Raw genomic sequence first — 21,124 nt, forward strand, 5'->3', positions numbered from 1 at the left:
TGAGCTTTAGAGGCCTTGGGGGATCTAGCATGGACCTGGGCTGCATGGGTGGTAGATCCCAGTTTAACCGTGGCAGGAGCTACAGGGGTAGGGGTCAAATCCTCACAAGCCACGGCAGTGGGTGCTTGCGTTGGCGAGGGTGGGGCCTGCACTAGATCTCCATGTGATCGTTTTCCCATATTCCCACCAGAATTGTCCTCACTGGCTCTAGACTGGAGTTTAATGAGAGTTTTAAGTGAGAAAAAATTATCAAGGGTAGACTGTTCAAATTTATCTAGCCGTTCCCCCAGGTCCCTAACTTGATCAATAAGCGGGACTAGTAGGGTTTTAAACAAGTCCTCGAATTGCTTAAAAGAAGCAGGGTCTAGCGGAGCTGATGACTTGTCAGGGGAATTAGAGTGTACCTGCACAGCCTCCGATGCCATACCCAGAGAAGGATTCCCTCCTACCAAGTCGGGGTTCGCTAGAGCTAAACCACTGCCTAGTTTGGAGCCCATGCCCCTTAACACTTGCTTCCTAGGGCGCTTATGCAATGTGGAGTGGCTGCCTTTCCGTGTACTCACAGCCCTTTTCCTCTTGGTGCGACTTGAAGAGTCTTGGGCCAAGAACGGCAAAGACAGAGCCTGAGGAGAGTCTTGGTGTAATAGATACAAGTCCTGGCCGCTATCAGGGCAAGAAGGATCAAGGGTACAAGGGTACAAGGGCCCGAGACCGCAGGACTGGCACCAGAGGATGGCAATTGTTCTGCCAAGCTCTCCAGTCTGTCGACAACTGTGGCTGCTCGGCCGTGTCTAGACAGGGAAGGGGAGGATCCGGCACAGTAGTGGGCGACAAAACCTGCGCCAGAGAGCCAAGAGAGGAGCGTCTGGCCGGTAAATAGTCCTGAGAGAGGCGACGTTCTGTCATCACAATCTCCTTTTCTATCGCCATGGCTACTCTGGTAATGAATTTGTCCATTGATCCTATCAATACACTCCCAGCAACTCCATCACCCCCACCCCTGAGGATTTTCCCCGACCGGGTAGACATGATGAGAGCAGCACCCTCGGCCAAAGTTCAAAAACCCTCAGAGACCACAGTCGCAGATGACAGAGGGGTGGCCCAGCCCAGCCTCTGACAGCCCCTGACTGCCACAGACTGCCCGCCCTTTGCCCGGGCTTCGCTCGGCGTCCCTCTCAGCGTGGGACTAGCCGTTACATAGAGGGCGTTGCGAGCGTGGGGCGTGTCTCCCAGGGGGCGCGGCCAACAACACCTGGTCAGCGCAGGGACTACTGGCCTAGAGAGTCCCTGCTCGCGCTCCACCTCACAGGCTCCTCGGGTCTTCCTTCCTCACGTCAGCAGTGGTGGCCCAAGCAGCGTCAACCCCTCGCAGCTAACTGCGAAGCGGCACCCGCGAAGCGGGTGCTGCGAGCTGTAACGCGGAAGCGGCGGTATCCCTCAGCAGAGGGATAGAGGGCAGCCTGCACAGCTTGTCCACCTCCAACAGTAGCCAGGTAATGGCAGCGTTTGGTATGTGTGTATATATATATATATATATATATGTGTGTGTGTGTGTGTGTGTGTGTGCGCACATGTGTGTGTGTGTGTGTGTGTGCACGTGTGTGTGTGCACGTGTGTGTGTGTATGTGTACATGTGTATATGTGTACATGTGTATATGTGTACATGTGTATATGTGTACATGCATGTGTAGGTGTACATGCATGTGTAGGTGTACATGCGTGTGTAGGTGTACATGCGTGTGTATGTGTGTGTGTATATATATATATGTGTGTGTATGTGTGTACATGTGCGTGTATGTGTGTACATGTGCGTGTATGTGTGTACATGTGCGTGTATATGTGTACATGTGTGTGTATATGTGTACATGTGTGTATATGTGTACATGTGTGTGTATATGTGTGTCTATGTGTACATGTGTGTGTCTATGTACATATGTGCATGTACATATGTGCATGTGTATGTGTGTATGTGCATATGTATATATGTGTATGTGCATATGGAGTAGAAGCACAGTTTTTGCCCTGAGGTAGTGATGCTCCGATTTATTTAGGTAGTGTGGGATGGGAGCGAATAACCCAGTCAGATGGTTCCAGGGGGAGGGTTTAGATATTTGTTGAGGAGAATTTTCAGTTTCTTCTTTAAGTGAGGGAATGATTATCACCTAAATCCTGAGGCAGTAAGTTCCAGATTTTGGGAGCGTACCAGAGAAGGAGCGGTGCAAGATTTTTCTTTCTAACCTGTCACAAGCAAACCCCACCAACCAAACATACTAATTCTAACAATGACAGTCACAGTTCAGCAGGACAGGGCGTACAAGAGAAGGATGTATGACAGTGCCATTCCAACTATAGAAAGTGCTATAGATGGGTCAAACACATAATGCGTGCGGCACTGCAGCGCTCCTACTTGCCCTATAGCATATCCTATAGTATACAATCAAACATTACAAAGGGGTAATCCTAATTTGTTCAACAGGTTTTTTGTTTAACCTGGACATGTTTTATTTTATCAAAAAGTAACTAAAGAAGAGTTATTCTTTAATCAAATGTTTGTGTTGGTGTTAGATATATGCTTAAAACGATGCTTCAGTTGTTTTGAAATGCTCTAGGACACTGTCTGCATGCAAAATGTCAAACAAGGTGGAATCCAGTTACGTACTACCTAGCTTGGTCAGTAACCTTGGGTGGTGGGGGTAGCACATCAGCTCTCCCGACCACCATGCTGGCATTTAATGTTAAAATACATTATATGACTAGCAGTGCACATAAGAGGGACTTGAGAGGCAGTTGAAAGGGAGAGGAATGTGGATTATTAAGGGTACTAAATGAGAGAACTACAATATTTTGTAAAATAAACATGTTTTAGGGCTTTCAAAATAGAGATAAGTGAGTGTGTGTGTTTGTCAGTTTGCGTCAAAAATCCCCTATGAGCATTCTGCATGGACAGACATCTACTTGAAAAAGAAGCAATTCTGGTGACATTGTACAACAAAAAACGACGACCTACACTTACAGGCCCGACAGCCCATCCAATTAAAATCTGGTTTGAGGCACAGCATGTGTTGGGATGGGAGGGTGTAATTACACAGGCCACACCTATATGGGACACCCGACGACTAGGCAAATTGAGCAACACGAAGGGATTTCGACAATGGGACCGAATGGGCATTACGAAGGTAGGGGATATCTGGAGGAAAAAAGGAGAAATCATCCCATTTGAACAGCTGCAGGAAACATACGGATTAGCACAGACAGAGAATTATAGATACCTGCAGGTTAGACATGTGCTCCAGAATGCCCTGCAACAAGTCACACAGCTGCCAGAAGCCTCACCTATGGAAGATAGACTCAAAGCAATCTCCCTAGCATACCGGAAAATAGTAAACAATAAGCCAGACCCCAGGATAGCCCTTAAGGAACGATGGGAGATAGAGCTGGGGCCACTAGATGAGGCAGATTGGCAGGAAGCATTGGCATCTCCCAGGGAGGTAGCAATTCCCTCACGGCTGAGACTGCTACAATTGAAAGTCTTACACAGAACTTATTACACACGTACACTTGTTCATAAACTGGGGACTACTGATACACTGCTTTGCCAGAAACAGTGCGGCCTCCCTGGTACTTTCCTACACACCATCTGGGAATGTCCCAACATCATGTCATATTGGGAAGCAGTCATGACAACAATGTCACAAGTCACGGGGGTGGAAATCCTCCCGGAACCAAAACGTTGTCTTATTAATATATGGGAACGAACAGACCTCAACCACTCGGACCAGGACTGGGTAACGCTTGGCATGACACTGGCAAAACGAAATATAGCTTGTAATTGGGGATCAAGGCAGACTCCTAACCAGCGAAATTGGTGCCAAGACATGGACAATGCAATGGTAACTGAAAAAGCAGTATATGTATACAGAGCATGCACCCATAAAATGGGCCCGAATATGGGGTAAATGGAACACCTTCCGTGGCAATATGTGACCCCACCCCCGAAGAGGACACACTATCTGATGATAGTGACTAAAGGAGATTAGAATGGAACGAGTATGTATTATGAGGCAAGCCCACCTAACTATCTATAAACTAACAAGTAGCATAAGAATATATAAGAAGCGAAAATGTATACCTATGTGGAGTCACTGAATGTCGGTTATTATGCAAAATGTACCAATTGTAATTTGTTGTAAAATAAAAATAAATTTAAAAAATCCCCTATGAAAGCTGACTGACACCTCACCATGCTCTACTGAAAGCACCCTCACCCAACTGTTCATCTTAAACATGCATGCATGTTTGGTTTTCTCTCGACACTGAATGTGTTATCTGTGTGCTTCTAATTTGAGATTGTGATCTGTGCATGTGCAAACACACTGCGTGTGTAATCCGAATTGCTCGAACGTGAAGTACCATCTGTGTAGTTTGCACACGAGATGTGTGATCCGTGTCGTTAAGTGTGATCTTTATGGTTCTAATTTCAAATGTGATACCTGTATGGTTTGCATGTGATCTACGTGAGGAGCTCTAACACAAGCATCTGGATCGGTGTGGTTTGCACCGTGATCTGTTGGTCTGCACATGAAATGTGTGATATGCATAGCACAGGCCAAACTGTTGTAGTGCAAAGTGACTACACATCAGCGATGTTTTATCTCAGCAAACAAGGAAGAATAAAATCATTCACTCTGAGCAAGCTAGCCCAAGAGATATGACACTGGGCAATACCAAGGATTATCACACTGCAAACAGTCCACCTACCAGGAAAAGAAAACTCAGGAGTACAGACTAAGCAGAGAAGAAAGCAGCTCCCACGAGTGGGAACTCAAACACCACAATGGACAAAATATTCAGAGCCTGGGAAAGAACAGAAAAAAACCTGTTCACAACATCAAAAAACACTAAATGACAACACTTCCCCTACAGGGTTTCAACACTACCAATCAAAGGGTAATACCCTGTCAAACTGGTCAGGGAGATTTGCTTATACCTTTCTTCCAATTCTCCTAATACCGACGGTACTGGAGAAAGTGAGACAACCAGGGACACAACTAATCCTCGTAGAACCACAATGGGCCAGACATACTTTGTTATCAGGCATACTAGAGATGTCCAGAGGACAATTGATAAACCAAAACAGGGTCTGCTAACCATGCAGGAGGGAAGAGAGTACCAACTGGAGCCAGCAACATTTAGCCTAGCTGCATGGCTCCTGAATATTTGGAATTTGGACACCTCTGACTGCTGCCCAGAAGAATGGCAATCCTTAAGGAAGCAAAAAGGCTACTACTCAAAAATGCTAAGCAGCGAAATGGAAAGCTACATCCACTGGTGCACAATAACCAATATATGGAGACAAGTACAAAACACAAAACTGTGTGTTCGAGGCATATGAGCTGCAGATCGTACACTTTTGCAATAGATCGCCACCTGGTGTTGTGCTCGGATGATTGCAGGTTGTTGTCTTCTTGGAAGACGTCTTTGTAGTCACGAGATAGGTGATTCCTCCCTTGGACAATACTGCGCATGGTCATCGACACCATCCTCAGATTGTTTTTTTCCGCCACTGGGTTCGGATGAAAGTTTTCCGCTCTGGCTAGAAAAGACTTTTCAGCAACTTCGAAGTGCGAAAACTTTATACAAACATCGACATCGAATAAACTACTTTCGACATCAGCTACATTCCGGTGCGTCGAAGCGGGCCATTGGGCCTATCGGTGCCGTACGGCCTACGCCTCATGGACAGAACTCCATTCAAGAGATGCCCGGTATGTTGAGCAAAGTTCCCTCATAGCGACCATCACGAGGTCTGCAACCTCTGTCTATCGCCGGAACACGACGAGTCGACCTGCACAGCTTGTGCATCCTTCCGATCGAAGAAGACCATTAGGGATCGGAGGGCACGTCGACACGAGATGAGATCAGCGCCAGCACCGGAGGCCATCTTTGAGGAGGAGATCGTCGAAGAAGATGTCTCCGAGGACGAGGATCCACTCGAAGACATCTCCGAGGAGGAGGCTCCACTCATCGCTGAGGAAGACTCGCCTGATCTCCAGATCATATCGGGGGCAGAGGACTCAGACGACTCGATTCCATCTCGACAACCCGTGAATACCCTTGCCCCTGCACAACAGACACTACCCAAACCAAAGGCAACGGTCAGCACTCCGCCCATGGGGCCCAGTCGAGACCAAAATATCCCCTCAGACACCCCGCCCTCTGGCTCGGCTCCGAGGAAAACATCTACGCCTTCCGGTGCTTTGGCACCGACAAAACCACATGTGCCAATTCCACCTCCTCCATTGGCACCGAAGCACACAGATCCTTCGATAACGAAGGATTCTTTGACACCGAAGCCAAAACGCCCTTCGGTGCCCAAAGACAAAGATCCTTCGGCACCCAAACCAAAAGATGCATCGGTGCCGAAGACTGTACCGGATCCGAAGAAAGCTCAGACTCCAAAGCCTTCCGGTTCCAAAAATAAAGATGGAAAGCCAGAATCAGACACTGCAAGGCCAACGAGACCTGTCTCCACTCCAAAATCTCCAACCTCGGTACCAAAGACTCCTACCAAGCCGAAACCACCTTCGGCACCGAAAACTTTGCCACGGAACTCGATAACGCCTCCTAGAGCAAAAAACACAAAACAACCCCTATCGGCACTGAAACAATCCACCCCGAAGAAGGTTGTAGAGGAGGAAGAACTGTTTAGACCAGTTCCTAAACAAAGAAAAGTCCATGTCAATCCAAAAACTCGACATGTGGAAGCTATTCCTTACAAGAAGAGACCAGCAGACACACCACTTCTACCTGTGGTTCCTGCCAAAAAGGACTGTGCAACTTCTCCAATGCACCCTTTCTCTCCTTCACTTTCTTACTCTCCTATCCCTCCTTACATTGAACCTACAGTTTCTCCTGTTCAATCTCCTGCATCATCACACCACACTGACGAAGAGTATGATCTAGGTGTGGGGAATGACATACCAGAGCCACAGGAATACCTTTTAGCTGAAGATGTCAATCCAGAATATCCTAAAGAGGACGACATATATGGCTTCCCACCACACAATGTGCCCGACTTTCCTGATCCTCAGTCCTACCCAACAAAACCTTCCCCTCCAGAAGATAGTATTGGGTTTAATCCTCTATTAAATAGAGCAGCCCTTTACCATGGGGTTTCAATGCACTCTGATGCCATTGATGAGGATTTTTTACTGGATACATTTGAGCAGTCACAAAGGTCTACGCAAATACTACCCATGATCAAATGAGTCATTAAGCATGCTCCAGAAACATTTAAAGACCCGGTACGATGTAGGGTGTTAAATCCAAGGATAGAAAAGAAATATAGACCAGCACCATCTGATCCAGTCTATATTAGGGGACAGCTGCCACTAGACTCTTTAGTAGTGTCTAATGCACGGAAAAGAGCCAATTCCCAGACTTCTGGTGACACGCCCCCGCCTGACAAAGAATCAAAAGTTATTGATGCGTCAGGGAAACGGATTGCTGCGCAGGCAACAAACATATGGCGCATAGCAAATACACAAGCCCTGCTTTCACGCTATGACAGGGCTCACTACGACCAATTAGAAAAACTTATGGAGCACCTCCCAGATCAATACAAAGATCAGGCAACAGAGCTCATACAAGAAGGCAAATGAATATCCAATGCCTCAATTAAATGTGCACTAGATGTAGCTGACACAGCATCCAGAGCAGTTAATACTAGTGTAATACTCGGGCGACCTGCGTGGTTACGCATTTCAGGTTTTAAAACAGAGGTACAGACTACCATCTTGAACCAGCCCTTCAATCAGAACCAATTGTTCTGGCCGGAAGTAGACAACACACTAGAAAAGATGAAAAAAGACATAGCTAAGTCTATGGGGGCATTACAATCCACACAGACTAGAAGTTCTTTTCGCCGCTCCTTTTATAGAGGAGGCTCTAAGCAAACCGGCGTAGACACAACATCATCTTTTAAAATACACACACAGACCTCCTCTAACAAAGGCTACTTTAGAGGAGGATACAGAGGCAATAATAACAAGGGAAGAGGTAGAGGTAATAACAACCGCTCCTCTTCCACTCCCAAACAGTGGCTTCCCTCTGCTTCCCATACAGCATTCCACTCTTGTGGGGGGCAGATTATCACAGTTCCTACCTGTCTGGAATTCCATCACAACAGACAGGTAGGTGAGACAAATTATCCAACATCGCTACTGCCTAGAACTCACAGCAACCCCCCCAAACCTACCACCCAGACAGCGTCCAATGTCCACAGACCATATGACTCTGCTTCAACAGGAAGTTCTATCACTTCTACAAAAAGATGCTATTCAAGTAGTTCCTCTAGAGGAACAGGGAACAGGAGTTTACTCCCTGTACTTCCTAATTGCCAATTGGGTTTTGCAACAGTACAGTTTGGGGAAAGAACATAGGCCCTGGTTGGCAGGAACCCAGGGCACACTCAAAGTACATCAACTTTAGGCTTAAAGTGGGGGCCAACCATGTACAAAGAGGCACCTTCCTACAAATATCAATTGGAGTTTTGTCTTATCTTTGCAAAAAGGTTTGGGAATTTCTATGATGTGCCAAACCAAATCCTTATTGGTAAGCAGTCTGTCAATAAAATGGTTAATTTGGTAGTGTCACGTTTGCATCTTATGGTACTCCGGTGCTCCATTACCCTAGTGCGTACGCTCCTTGTCATCCCTATGTCTATATTAGATTACAGGGGCATATAATGTATACCTCATTCTTTGAATTGCCGTTAGTAATTGTTTTACTTTCCATGGTTGCGTTAGACCCAAATCTATCTCGGTTACTCTCCTCGTAAAGACACAACCCCTGCAACTACCAATTGGAAATAGCCCTATTGGAGCATTGTCCTAAAACCATCGTTTTGTATGAAATACATTGATATGCTAAGTGTCCGTATCATATAAAAACAACTTAGGTAAACTATGTTTGCATTATAGGAAAGCTGAACAAATGTATGGAGAGATGGAGGTATGGAATGCGATATCGGAGCGGGATCGTCTTGAAATATATGAAGATGTTTTGTTCTTCTTGGCTAAACGTGAGAAGGTGAGGTTTTCTTTTGTTAATGCATGTATTAGATAATTGTATTTGAATATTGTCTGTTTCCCTGCTGTGATAAAAGGAGTTCTGTATCATAGTTTTCATTTTCACTTTTTAACAATTGGGAATTTCTTGTCCTACATATGACTATCATCTTCCAATAACGGCAAGGATACATTTTCCATATTAATTTAATCCTGCAGCTTGGCAGTATCCCAACACTAGAACTAAGAAAGTGTTACTTATAATCTATCTTGGATGTATATTTCAACATGTGCTTGATTCTTTCAATTTGATCCAAGCCAAGCATTTTTTTTTTTATTCAGATTTTTTTACTGTTGTAACAAAACATCTGTTTCTCCAGTATTGGATCTTTCATAGTCACATGCTTGAATCATCCCGGTCGTCGTAGTGGAAGTCCCAAAGTATCCTTATAAAAGCAGTAGATAATACGGTTATAAGTTACAATGGAATGAACAGTCACTGCAATAGCCTCTGCAATAGCCTCTGTACTTTCCTTTTGTTAAATAAAAAAAAAACTTATGTAAAAGTCTATCCGGCTACAGCACCCTGTAGAACACTCCCAGGAGAGGTTGAGTTCCTCAGATTTTCTACTGCACGTCATGTGACAGGGAGTCTCCCTGAGCTCTGCTCAGTTTTTTTTCTTTCAAAACTACCAGATATCTTCTACAAGATGTCGAATTCTTCAAAGATAGGTCTCTTCAGGTTGTGTGGCACATGCATTAAGACGAGGCTTCATACTGAAGATCTCCATATGAACTGTATTTACTATTTTTACCCCATTGTATAAGGTAAAGTACTACAAGATTTGTAGAAATTTCTAAACCAAAACCCTTAAAGATAGAGAGGGTAGGTTGTTGATTTGGCTGCAGACATTTAAAAGAAAATCTGATGTTCTCTCTTATGATAAGTGAAGCTCTACCTCACATACCTCTCTGGAAAAATCTAAAAGGAGGGAGAGGCACTAGAATCTCCTGAGGGTAATAAAAAAGCTTCTAAAAAATCCCAGCATGAAGCAGCAGGTCCCTCACAAAAAGGAAAGTATCCATTTCCTGCTAAGGAGAAAGGCCATCTGACCGCAACATACGAAACCCTCTTCAGAGCCATCTATGAAGATTACAGTCTCTGAAAAGCTTGTGTCGTCGACGGCACAGTCTTCTGGGTCCTTGTTGACGCAGAAATCACTGGCGAAGTATGTTACCCCTCCATTGCCGTAGACTATGTAGTTGAAAAAATAATCGTCGACTAAGGTCTCTGATGTGCCGTCGACAGCGGCTACACAGACTATGCCTGTAGCGACACGAAGGCACCCTCACCATCTAAGACTTCTTCGTCGGCGATGTCTTCTCAGTGGACGAAGACTTCCTCGTTGACGCCTACATCCTCATTGACGTTTGTTCCGTCGACAACCACCTCTTCGTCGATGACGACCGCAGCGTTTACAGTATCCGCATCAACAGCGATGTCAACGATAATTACGTCATCAGTTCCCATTATGTGCTCGTTGACGACAGACACCACTGCCGTTGACGAAGCGGACAATGCTGCTTACTACACCGAGCCTTAAACGACTGTCGACGTTACAACTTACACCTCTATATCTGTCTGCGACACCGTAGACGGGGCGTTTTTTTCCGAATCCTTCACTGATTTTGCCTTTACCTCCTTCAACATTCTTGGAATAGTCTGATGAAGATGACTTGTTTCGCCCTGCTCACAGTCCCTCTTAACTTCACGTCTAGTTTTGGGACAATGATGAAGATGACTGAGGGTTATTATCAGCAGGATTTTCAATACAGGGAACCTGTTCTTGAACCCATGGTCTACCTGTCTGTGGCATTAGTTCAAGAATTACAAGACATGTTACAGGATTATCGTACTCTTTTTCCTTCATCGAGTGCACCTCCACTGTCATCTCCGCCACACATGCCTGAGCCTTCGCATAGGATGTTGCCTGCAACAGATAGTGTTCTACCTCTTCAACAGCATGACATCTTTGATGGGGATGTAGAGGAAGGTGAACTTCAAGGTACAAGGCCAACTTACAATGAGTGGGAAGATTACATCTCAATACCTGCTCCCCATCTCCTCAGACAGCGATTTCTCTGCCGGAGGACAGGCGGTTTACACTCCTTGATGGAGAGCAGCTTCTCGCTTTCAGCTACCGATGACAGTCAAGCAGTCTGACGGCTTTCTTTACGATTTTAAAGACCAATCTCAGAAGACTGAGAGCAGTCCCTATAATAGACCATATTTGGGAGGAAGGTGTGAAAATCATGATAAAATCTGCTACAGTGATCGCAGTTTTGCCTAGAATAGACAAAAAAAGCAAGGCTCCTGATGATGCGCTAGCTTGTCTGGTAGGACACCCGAAACCAGATTCAGTAATAATTCACGGTGCACAACGGAGGTCAAGAAATCATTCAGCGCGTATTACGGCTCCACCTGATAAAGATGGGTGGCGCCTTGATTACATTAGCAAGAGGTTTACAAACATCTCGGTCACTACTGTGTGCGTGGCCAACGCGCTAGCGATATTAGGCTGATACGACCACCAAATGTAGTCCGATATCACTCCATAAGTGGACCTCCCTCCAGAATCCAGAAGGCGAGAGATTCTCCTAGAAGCTGAAAGATCTGCCTCATAGATCATTGATGCATTTATGGACGCGGCTTCCCTGGCCTTTCGTCAACTCGCTGGAGCAGCCGTCCTTAGACATCAAGGTTGGTTGAGGGCAACATTTCGCCCTGAGGTGTAAAGTAAAGTCTAGGTATGCCTTTTGATGGCGATGCACTTTTTAATGAGCACATTGATGAGACAGACACCCAGACTGCTAAAGCTTTGGGCATGCTCCAATACAGGAAGACCCCCTTTCATGGAGCCTGTGGTAGAGTAACGTATTCATTTCGTAGGGGTTACCAGAAATACCAACTCAGACCTATCACTCATTTCACTCTTAGTGCCAACATCAACAGACATATTGTGCGTCACCACAGGCTGTATACTCCAGGCAACCCAGACGTAAACAACCTTTACAGTCCAGGGATACTGTTGGGAAACAGTGATGATGTCCCAGGGCCTACTGCATTCTCCCCTGTCATTCTAGCCAGAGGAACTCGCATCTCAATCCATTTCATTCAGTGGCTAAATATTACCACAGACAAATGCGTCCTGGATATAACAAAGTATGGCCATACCCTGGAGTTTGTCACTGAACCACCTCCTCATCCACCACAAAACTCTATGCCATCCCATCTTCAGTTCAGGAAAGAGGCATTCAATCTGCTACATAAAGAAGGCGTAGAAAGAGTACCATGCTCCCAAGGGGAATGGGCTTCTACTCCTGCTTTTTTCTTGTGAAAAAATCTGGAGAATGGTGTCCCATTCAGGACCTCCAAGCTGAATGAATATCTACAGAAAATATCCTTCTATATGGTAACTCTCCAGGAGATATTGCAGCTTCTGACCGTTTCAGATTTTCTAGCCAGCCTTGAATGAATGAATGAATTTACACTTAAAGCGCATGGCTACCAAAGGCCTCCCAGCGCTAGAGACCGTCATCAACCGAAACACAGCTGAGGATTCAGGGGAACAGCAGAGTCTTCAGAAGCTTGCAGAAAGAAAGATAGTTGGCCTCAAGCCAAATGTGGTCTGGCAGCTGATTCCAGCATTTCGCCGCAATGAGGGAAAACAGACGACCACCTCTCCGAACACGGTTTACTCTGGGGACTGCTGCTAGATGTTTCTTCTCAAAGCGTAGTAATCTTTTTGGGAGGTAGGGGGAAATGATTGATCAAAGAATCGGTGGGGTCCTAGCCCAGAGCGACTTATGGGCAATGCACAAACCCTTAAACTGAATTCTTTCGGCGACCGGCAACCAGTGCAGAGAGATATGAGGTTTAGCAGATTCCTGATTATGAGCCTGCATCAGGAGTCGTGCAGCACAATTTTTGACCGTCTGCAATTTTGTAATGGTAGAGCAAGGAGTGCCTAAGTAAAGCCCATTGGCATTGTCGAGCCAAGAGAGAATCAAGGCCTCCACCAATAGTTTCCTAGCATTGAAGGGCAGAAGTGGTAGAATTTTCCTAATCATTTTCAGTATACCATAACAGGTACCTGCCACCCTAGGTGCCTGCTCCTCAAAATTCAGGTTGTGATCCAGCCACACCCCCCAAGACTTTTTAGTTGATCTTTGCAGGGGGGGCATGGCACCCAGACAATTTGGCCAGAGTATGCTGGTATTAATGTTGGTGATCTTACCCAAAAACATCAGCTCGGATTTGGCTGCATTCAGCTTTAGGAAAGAGCCATCCGTCCCCTCGGAGACCCTTTCCAAGCAATTGGCTAAATTGCTCTTAGTGTTGTCCAAATGATTTAGCGACACAATCAGCTGAGTGTCATCAGCGTAGGAAATGATCCGAACACCAAAAGGCTTAACCACCTCGGCCAGAGGATGCAGATAAACATTGAAGAACGTGGGGCTCAGCGAGGAGCCCTGAGGCACCCCACATCTCAAATGCATCCTTTCAGAGATGCAATTGTCTTCAAAAACCTGAAATGACCTATCTACCAGGAAAGACTCAAGCCATTTGAGTAGAGTTCCAGGGACTCCCATCTCTGAGTCTTGCCATCAATAGTTGATGATCGACCGTGTCGAAGGCTATGCTAAGGTCAAGCAGTACAATAGCGGCGGACCCACCGACATCCAGAATCTTTCTGGCTTCTTCAACCACCGCTAATAAGGCCATCTCCGAGCCTTGTTGAGGTCTAAAACCAGTTTGGGAAGGGTAAAGGCGTTCGTTCGCCTCCAAAAAAGCGGCGAGAACGGAGTTGACATACTTTTCGCTTATTTTCGCAATCCCTGGCAGGAACGAGATCGGCCGATAGTTGGCAAAAACTTCAGGTCTAGGGTGGGTTTCTTTAGCAGAGCTCCGACCATGGCCCGTTTCCATAGGGAAGGGAACAAGCCCAGAGGAAAATGAGACGTTGATGAGGTCCAGAATAACTGGAGCAACATAGTCTAAGACTTGGTTTAGAGTGGTGGGAGGTACAACATCACTTGGGGAGCCGGATTTCAGATGGTCGAGGTATGTTTTTAAAAATGTCATATCCATGGGGGGAATCTCTCAATGAGATGCCTGGATGGCTCACTAACATATTGGGGAGCTGGACCTTCCATTAGAAAGAGAGCTACCAGTGGTAAGTAACTTGTTCTATACCAGGGAGGACTGAGTTTCTGAGAAGAGATTCATAGAAGGAATCCTTAGGATTTGTCCTTTTCTGCATCTATCCCACACCTATTTCAATTTGACCACTCCTTCCTTGTTGACCAGCCATTTTCTGACTGATTTAGGCCTCAAATTTAGAACATATGCACTGTAGCACATCAGTACCTCTCTTTGGCAAAGAACTGCCATTTCTTTTGAGTTTCAACTAAAGCCCCATTGCAGCTATAGTATGGTCTCACTTAGCGGCCCGTCAAGGCCTTTCCTGGAGTCTGTCTGGCAGCAGCAGTCTGAACTTCATTAACACAACTTGCTGCCCTGGCATAAATAATCCAAGGACTGCAGCAGGCCAATATCGGTGCCTAGGCCTCTCGCCTTTGTGCCCAGCCCATCTGAGGGTGCCCTGTCTAGTAAGTGAGGGGTCCTCTTTGAACTCTCCAGATTGCTATTTCTTTATTGCAGCTGTGCAATAGCAACAGAAGCGGCTTGTAACCACACTTTCTATACTCCGATCTCATGTTAGCTATATTTTAATGACCTTCATCTGCCATTGATCTAGGTACTTACCGATGTTTTGAGAAGTCTACCCTCAGACCAAAATTGCTGATTGCTGAAATGTTTATAAAAAGTGCACAAATTGTTTTTTATAAAGTCTGTTTATGATTCTTATGTGGTAACCTGATTATTTGTTTGAAAGTGTGGGGTACTGCTATTGTGAGTTTGTTGATTACTAAGTGATATGTCTGTGGTGTATTGAACGACTAAGATGTTGTGTAGTAGGACTGTTGTATGTGTGTGTTGCTAGTTGGTGACAAGTGATTTGTGCATTACACTCTATAATGGATGTCTGTGGTGTCTTTGTACAAAGTTCTGTCAGTCTTCTGTTGTAGGTTGCCTTGCTCAGGACTGTCAGAACTGCATCATAGAGTATGTTTGGCTGCGTAAATGACCTGGCTGCCATTAAATTTAAGATGAAGCATTGTTGAAGAAGCAGCCAAGTTGCCAGCCCTCATGACATTCCCATCTTTCCTCTGCTACTCTTTGCAAGACTTTCGCCACCTTACAGACTAGCGGGTTTTGGAATAGGAATTTGGTTTTGTGTTGGTTTTAATTGTTCATATGTATGTAAAGTAATTTCATTCCAGCACATTGTTCTAAGTGCTGCTGAACACATAGGATGGTATCATAACTTTGAGGATTATAGTCTACCACTCTTATACTATTTATCTATTTATTAAGATAAGATGTAGTTGCCATTTAATAGGTAATTGTAATCGGTATGTATGAGAAATTCTAGATAATGCTTGTAATAAACATAATCATTGGACTTTATTTTCTTTTTGGAAACACTTGTTAACTAACAATATTTCAGGAACAAGCCAAACAATTGCGGAAAAGAAATTGGGAGGCCTTAAAAAACATTTTAGACAATATGGCTAATGTGACCTACTGTACTACATGGTCCGAAGCACAACAATATCTTATGGACAATCCTAACTTTGCGGAGGATGAAGAACTTCAAAGTACGTACAAAGTTTCTTTGTCTTGGTTTGTTCGATATTTTCAGTCTGCTTTATAATGCTGTTTTGGTGACAAATAAGCGCCATCTTGAGATAGCGTTTTAGTCTGATCTCACTAAGAGGCTATTGAAACTGATGCATAAATTGTGGAAACGGCAAACAATGTAGAGTGAACATTCGTTCAGATTACTCATTGATGCAAGTCCTATGTATATGTAAAAGGCTAAAAAACCCTGAGGAAGCACTGGTTCCACTTGATGTTTCGAGCTCTGAACAAATCGTGCCATCCCCTGCTACTCAAAAAGGGAATCATGCCAACTCTCAGGACACTTCTTAAAATGTATGAAAGCGGTGGCAGAGGAACAGGAAAATGCAGTAAAAACAGATGTACAAATATAAACTCCACCCTGGCAGAAAATATTGAGATATGTGAGATGGAATTCGCCTCCACTCATATAATTTCTTTTTTTAACATTTACAATATCCAAGCATCTAGCACTCCATATCATCGTGTATGCCATTGTGGGCCATTGACCAATAAGGGAAATGGGCAGGTTAACTTGTGAACTCGGGGGACTAGCTCCCTACAGACTCAAAGGAGATTTATGTGCCTTAATGGAAATGCTTTTTAGGAATTCTTAATCACTCTAAGCACTTGAAAATTTCTAGTATGTTGGGCCGCAAAGTAAACTCAAGGACGTTTTTGGGAGAAGGCGGGGGGAAGGGGGGGTTGCGGCAGCGGCAATCACTTTTCTTATTTAGTTTTTTTTTATTCTGTGTAATGATTTTAATTAAACATAATATCAAACAATAGTAAATTAAAAAAAACACCTTCTTGCTTCACACAATTATATTTAAAATATATCTGAAGAAGTTAAATTAGAAGCAACATCTTCTCTTATCCTTAGCTTTTCTGTCTTGCAGCATAGATGTCTTCTAGATGCACGTACTGTGCATATTCCTTCATCTAGTGGTTGGAGTCGGAAAATGCTTTGCTTTTTTTTTTCCTTTGCTTTTGGATGGTTGCGAAACCGGATTTCCCCCCCCCCCCCTCCTCCCTACAAGGCTACAACCCCCTTTGTGTGTGTGCAAGCTCTGATTATTTTTTTGCGCCATGGAGATCGGAGGTGCACTGAAGACGTCTGAGAAAATACAGTAGCAGACAAAGAAAGCCCACCAGAAACTCCAAGGAGATAGGTGGTACCAAGGAAGGTAGCATGAGGGGGAAAACTCTAAGCAAGGCATCTTCTTTGGCGCTGCTCACTTTGTTCCTCATAGACCAGAGCAAGTACATTCTTCGCAAGCAGAATACAGTCTCTAGGTATTTGGGGATGTTTCTGCGGAGAGCTGAGGGTACATCCGGAAACAAGGTAAGAATTTGCTCTTTTATAGGTAATTATGAGCAAAAACACGGGTGAATTGCTCCACGTAGTAGCAAGAAAAGAAAAAAAGGCACCTCAGCCTCTTTTTAATTACAAGTTTGGAAAATACCAACACATCTACCAGGCTGCGCTATGGCAATGTGTCAATGTACTGTTTGCACATTTAGTACGCATTTGTACATTGTTTGGAACCAACTTTCATAGTTTCAATAACACGTTGGGAACACACAAAAGTGCCTTTTGCATACAGCACGGGCACAATGCTAATATGGAGCGAGTTATTCCCAATTCGTCTTTCATTTCCAGCAATTTTAAATGCACACATTTGCGCGCTATGCTTGCAAGGGCTTAAGCTAAACATAGAAAAACATGGGGTTTTTACTTAAATTAACAGAAGGTTTAATACATCTCTTAAACAATGTTCAGACCTATACGGTCTGAACAGTCCAAAGCAAGTGGTTTGTGAAATAGTCTAATTCAAAAACATATGGTTCGGGATGTGACATGCACGATGCAAAGCTTCAGTGCCTTGTACTTGCCAGCTTTTAGAACCCAAACAGATTTAAGATCAATAGCATCTTTCCACAGTTTATAGCCCCCTATTGCTAATTGGTCAAGAAAGGACTGAGAATATAGTAATTTAGTGTGGGTGAGTCTAACTTTGGAAGAGGTTACAAGAAGGGGGGTTGAACCCATATAGTCACGGGGACCTGGGTGCTGAGTGGTACATATAAGGGGGGTCCCCGTAAGAGAGGAGAGTGTATTGTAGACAACATACACTAGAATTATATCAAAAATTATATAAACAAATACAAAACTTATTGCGATTGGTAATTTTATTTATTACCCAATGCTCAGTGATTGCCGATTGACAATAATTAATCACATCAGTTCATAGATAGTAAAGCCCCAAGGGAGGAAAAGGAGGGAAGTGGTGCTCGGGGAGGTGTTAGATTAAGGAAAAGTGACACAGTATCAAAAAGGTAACCAATGTAATACCAATTAGCAAACATAGGTCAGAACAATTATAATACAAAAGCCAAATTGAATTAAAGGCAAATTACAAAATTGTTCATAAAAGTGAAATTCGACGGTCACATCTAATTATTAGATAAATCGAGGGTGTGCCGGAATTTCAACAAAGGAAACAAGTCGACGTTTCGACCCCTAACAGTAGGCCAATTGAAGTCCTTTCACGGGGTCTTCATCAGGACGTCACAAAGGGAGAAGCGACCATGGGGCGGTTCATGGAGTACGGCCCAGCCGGGCTCTGTACATGGAGATACGTGCCACGCTGACCGTCGTGGTCAGTCCAATGAAGTGGAAACCTCTAGGTCGATATTTGTTCTAAACGTCTGGGGTCCAAGAGAATTGAAAAGAACGCGGCAGAGACAGAGACAAATCCTGGTTGTGAAGTAATTCTCATAAAAACAGGGCAAAAAACCGCAATCTACTTAAAGACGTATTGGCAGCATCAGTCGCCGATGCACGCTGGGGGTGAATATATAATCCCCCTGAAGGCGGGAAATGGTTTTTCCGTCCGTTTTAATGAGATGAACGGACAAAACGGGCAGCCAGCGTCTGCACGATTCTTCACTTAAACTCCGCCGTGGCAGCAGCGCGGAGTTTAGGGGCGGGGCCAACCAATGTCCCGGGAGTGAGTAGTCCCCCTCAGGTCGGGAGTTCGTTTTAGGACTATTTCGATTATATTTATATCACGAGAGGACAAAAACGGGCAGCCAGCGTCTGCTCAGATTCTTACAAAGAAACTCCGTCTTTGTATGTTAACTTTGGAAGAGGACTTGGCAGTCTTCATAAAATAGAGTCCGGAGAATAGTTTTGCCGCTTAGACTCTTCTAGATTCACATACAACCCTCCCTCCCCCCCCTGTGAAGGAGTAAAAAGTAGCAATACAACAATTTTAAAAAAAAGACAAGAGACTCGACATAGTCCCTAAATAACATAGTACATAAGTACTGATATGGGCTAACAAATAGCAAAAGGCTATACGTCTCCTCCTACAGGAGTACATATGTGCCTATTTAAAAACATTACCTTTGCAGCAATATATTAACAAGCATTAGAAATGCAATCGGGCTCGGATTTATTTGAGTTTGAGCTAATGGCATTGTAAATGGCAATGTATTGTTGCTATGTGTTATGGAGTGTGTTCATGTGGTGTGTACTGCCAGTGATTTCATTGTGAGTGTGAGAATATTGCACCGTTACTGCCTGTGTTGTCCTTCTTGGGAGTGTGAGAAGCTTGCACATCTGCTGCCTGTGGTTTCTTTGTGAATGTGAGAAGCTTGCACTGCTGCTTCCAGTGGTCTTCTTGTGGCGCTGCAGTCGCGTGTGGCAAGTTGTCAGTGCAGCCTGATAGCTTCACTTCGCCGGGTGTGCAGACTGCACGAATATTGGCTGTTTTGCCAGAACACACTGAAGTGCCTCCTTTAATGTCCCGCGCTCCTCGTATAGCTCAGTGGCAGCGTGCGCCTGCTGCACTCGCGTGTGGCAAGTTGTAAGTGCAGCCTGATATCTTCACTTCACCCAATTTGAATAAAAGAGGGGACTGTCTCAGCATTTTATCCTTTTTATGTGGATAAAAGAAAAATAATTTTTTTATTGCGAAAATATCTGTTAAACTGTAACATATTGAAAGGAGGAGAAAACAGCAACACTGAACTAATGCAATGGGGCTGCACTACTGCACACTGTAATGTCGTTCTTGTGAGTGTAAGAAGCTTGCACAGCTGCTGCCTAAGATGTCAACTGCCTGTAGTCTCCTAGTGGATGTGCGAATTTTGCACTACTGCTGCGCCACAGCACCGTGTGAGGAGCAGGCAGGAGACAGACACAGTGTCACGAGAGCTACAGCACCGTGTGAGGAGCCAGTAGGAGGCAGACACAGAGTCACAGCACCGTGTGAGGAGCCAGTAGGAGACAGACAGTGTCACGAGAGCTACAGCACCGTGTGAGGAGCAGGCAGGAGACAGACACCGTGTCACGATAGCCACAGCACCGTGTGAGGAGCCGGCAGGAAACAGACAGTGTCAGGAGAGCCACAGCACTGTGTGAGGAGCAGGCAGGACCCAGACACAGAGTCACGAGAGCCACAGCACCGTGTGAGGAGGAGCCGACAGGAGACAGACACAGTGTCACAAGAGCCGGCACTCACACACCAGCTGCAGTTTCAGGCGTCCGATCATACTCCATACAGTCCACCACTATTATATTTATATATGTACAAAATTCTCTTTTCTAGATATTTCAACTTCACTATCGTCCACAAACAATGAACTACACAGTCACAACTGATATATATGAGTACATGAATTTACAAGTGCTAATTTACCTGTTAAGAATTGCAAAAGTTAATTTGTACTCATAAACTCAGTCACTTCCACAATTGTGTAAAATTTAGAGCCCATTTTATGTAATTCACTGGATGACTAAGTGAGGTAAACATGCCACTGAGATATGGAGTGATAGACCTGTCACAATTTAAAATAACGATATGGTCGACTCCGAATTTCATCCTGCCAAGGTTGGCGACATGAAATTGGGTAGCATGTATTAATTATAGTGCTTGGAAATTCCAGGGCTGGTATTAAGTGCTATACAAAACACATTTTTACTTTCGCAGTTATCTCATCTTAATATCCTGAAAATCTGGCACAACGTATTCCCTATAAATTCCACTTTTGTCAAATGCAAGTGGATTGGCCAATATTGACATAATGTTTGATTGCAGAACAGACTGATGCCATCTATCAGAGCGGTGTCTTTTGCACCTAAAAATGAAACTGACAATGCACGACCCCGACCGACCTTTCAGAGACAGACGATTTCCTCCTCGAAAAGACGGGCCATTCGGAGAATGATATCACAATA

General features: G+C 44.6%; 1 protein-coding gene across 4 annotated transcripts in view; it reads left to right on the forward strand.

Annotated features, from left to right (window-relative positions):
• PRPF40A (pre-mRNA processing factor 40A) overlaps nt 1–21,124 on the forward strand; it is an 879,874-nt gene that overhangs the window by 351,526 nt on the left and 507,224 nt on the right. For all 4 annotated transcript variants that reach the window (XM_078681728.1, XM_078681731.1, XM_078681729.1 and 1 more), the window contains exons 15-16: nt 8,982–9,090; nt 15,704–15,854. In XM_078681728.1, coding sequence (XP_078537854.1) covers nt 8,982–9,090; nt 15,704–15,854 — 260 coding nt within the window. The remainder of the gene's footprint in view (nt 1–8,981; nt 9,091–15,703; nt 15,855–21,124) is intronic.

This window comes from Lissotriton helveticus, chromosome 3_1, assembly GCF_964261635.1.
Source record: "Lissotriton helveticus chromosome 3_1, aLisHel1.1, whole genome shotgun sequence".
Classification (NCBI taxonomy): domain Eukaryota; kingdom Metazoa; phylum Chordata; class Amphibia; order Caudata; family Salamandridae; genus Lissotriton; species Lissotriton helveticus.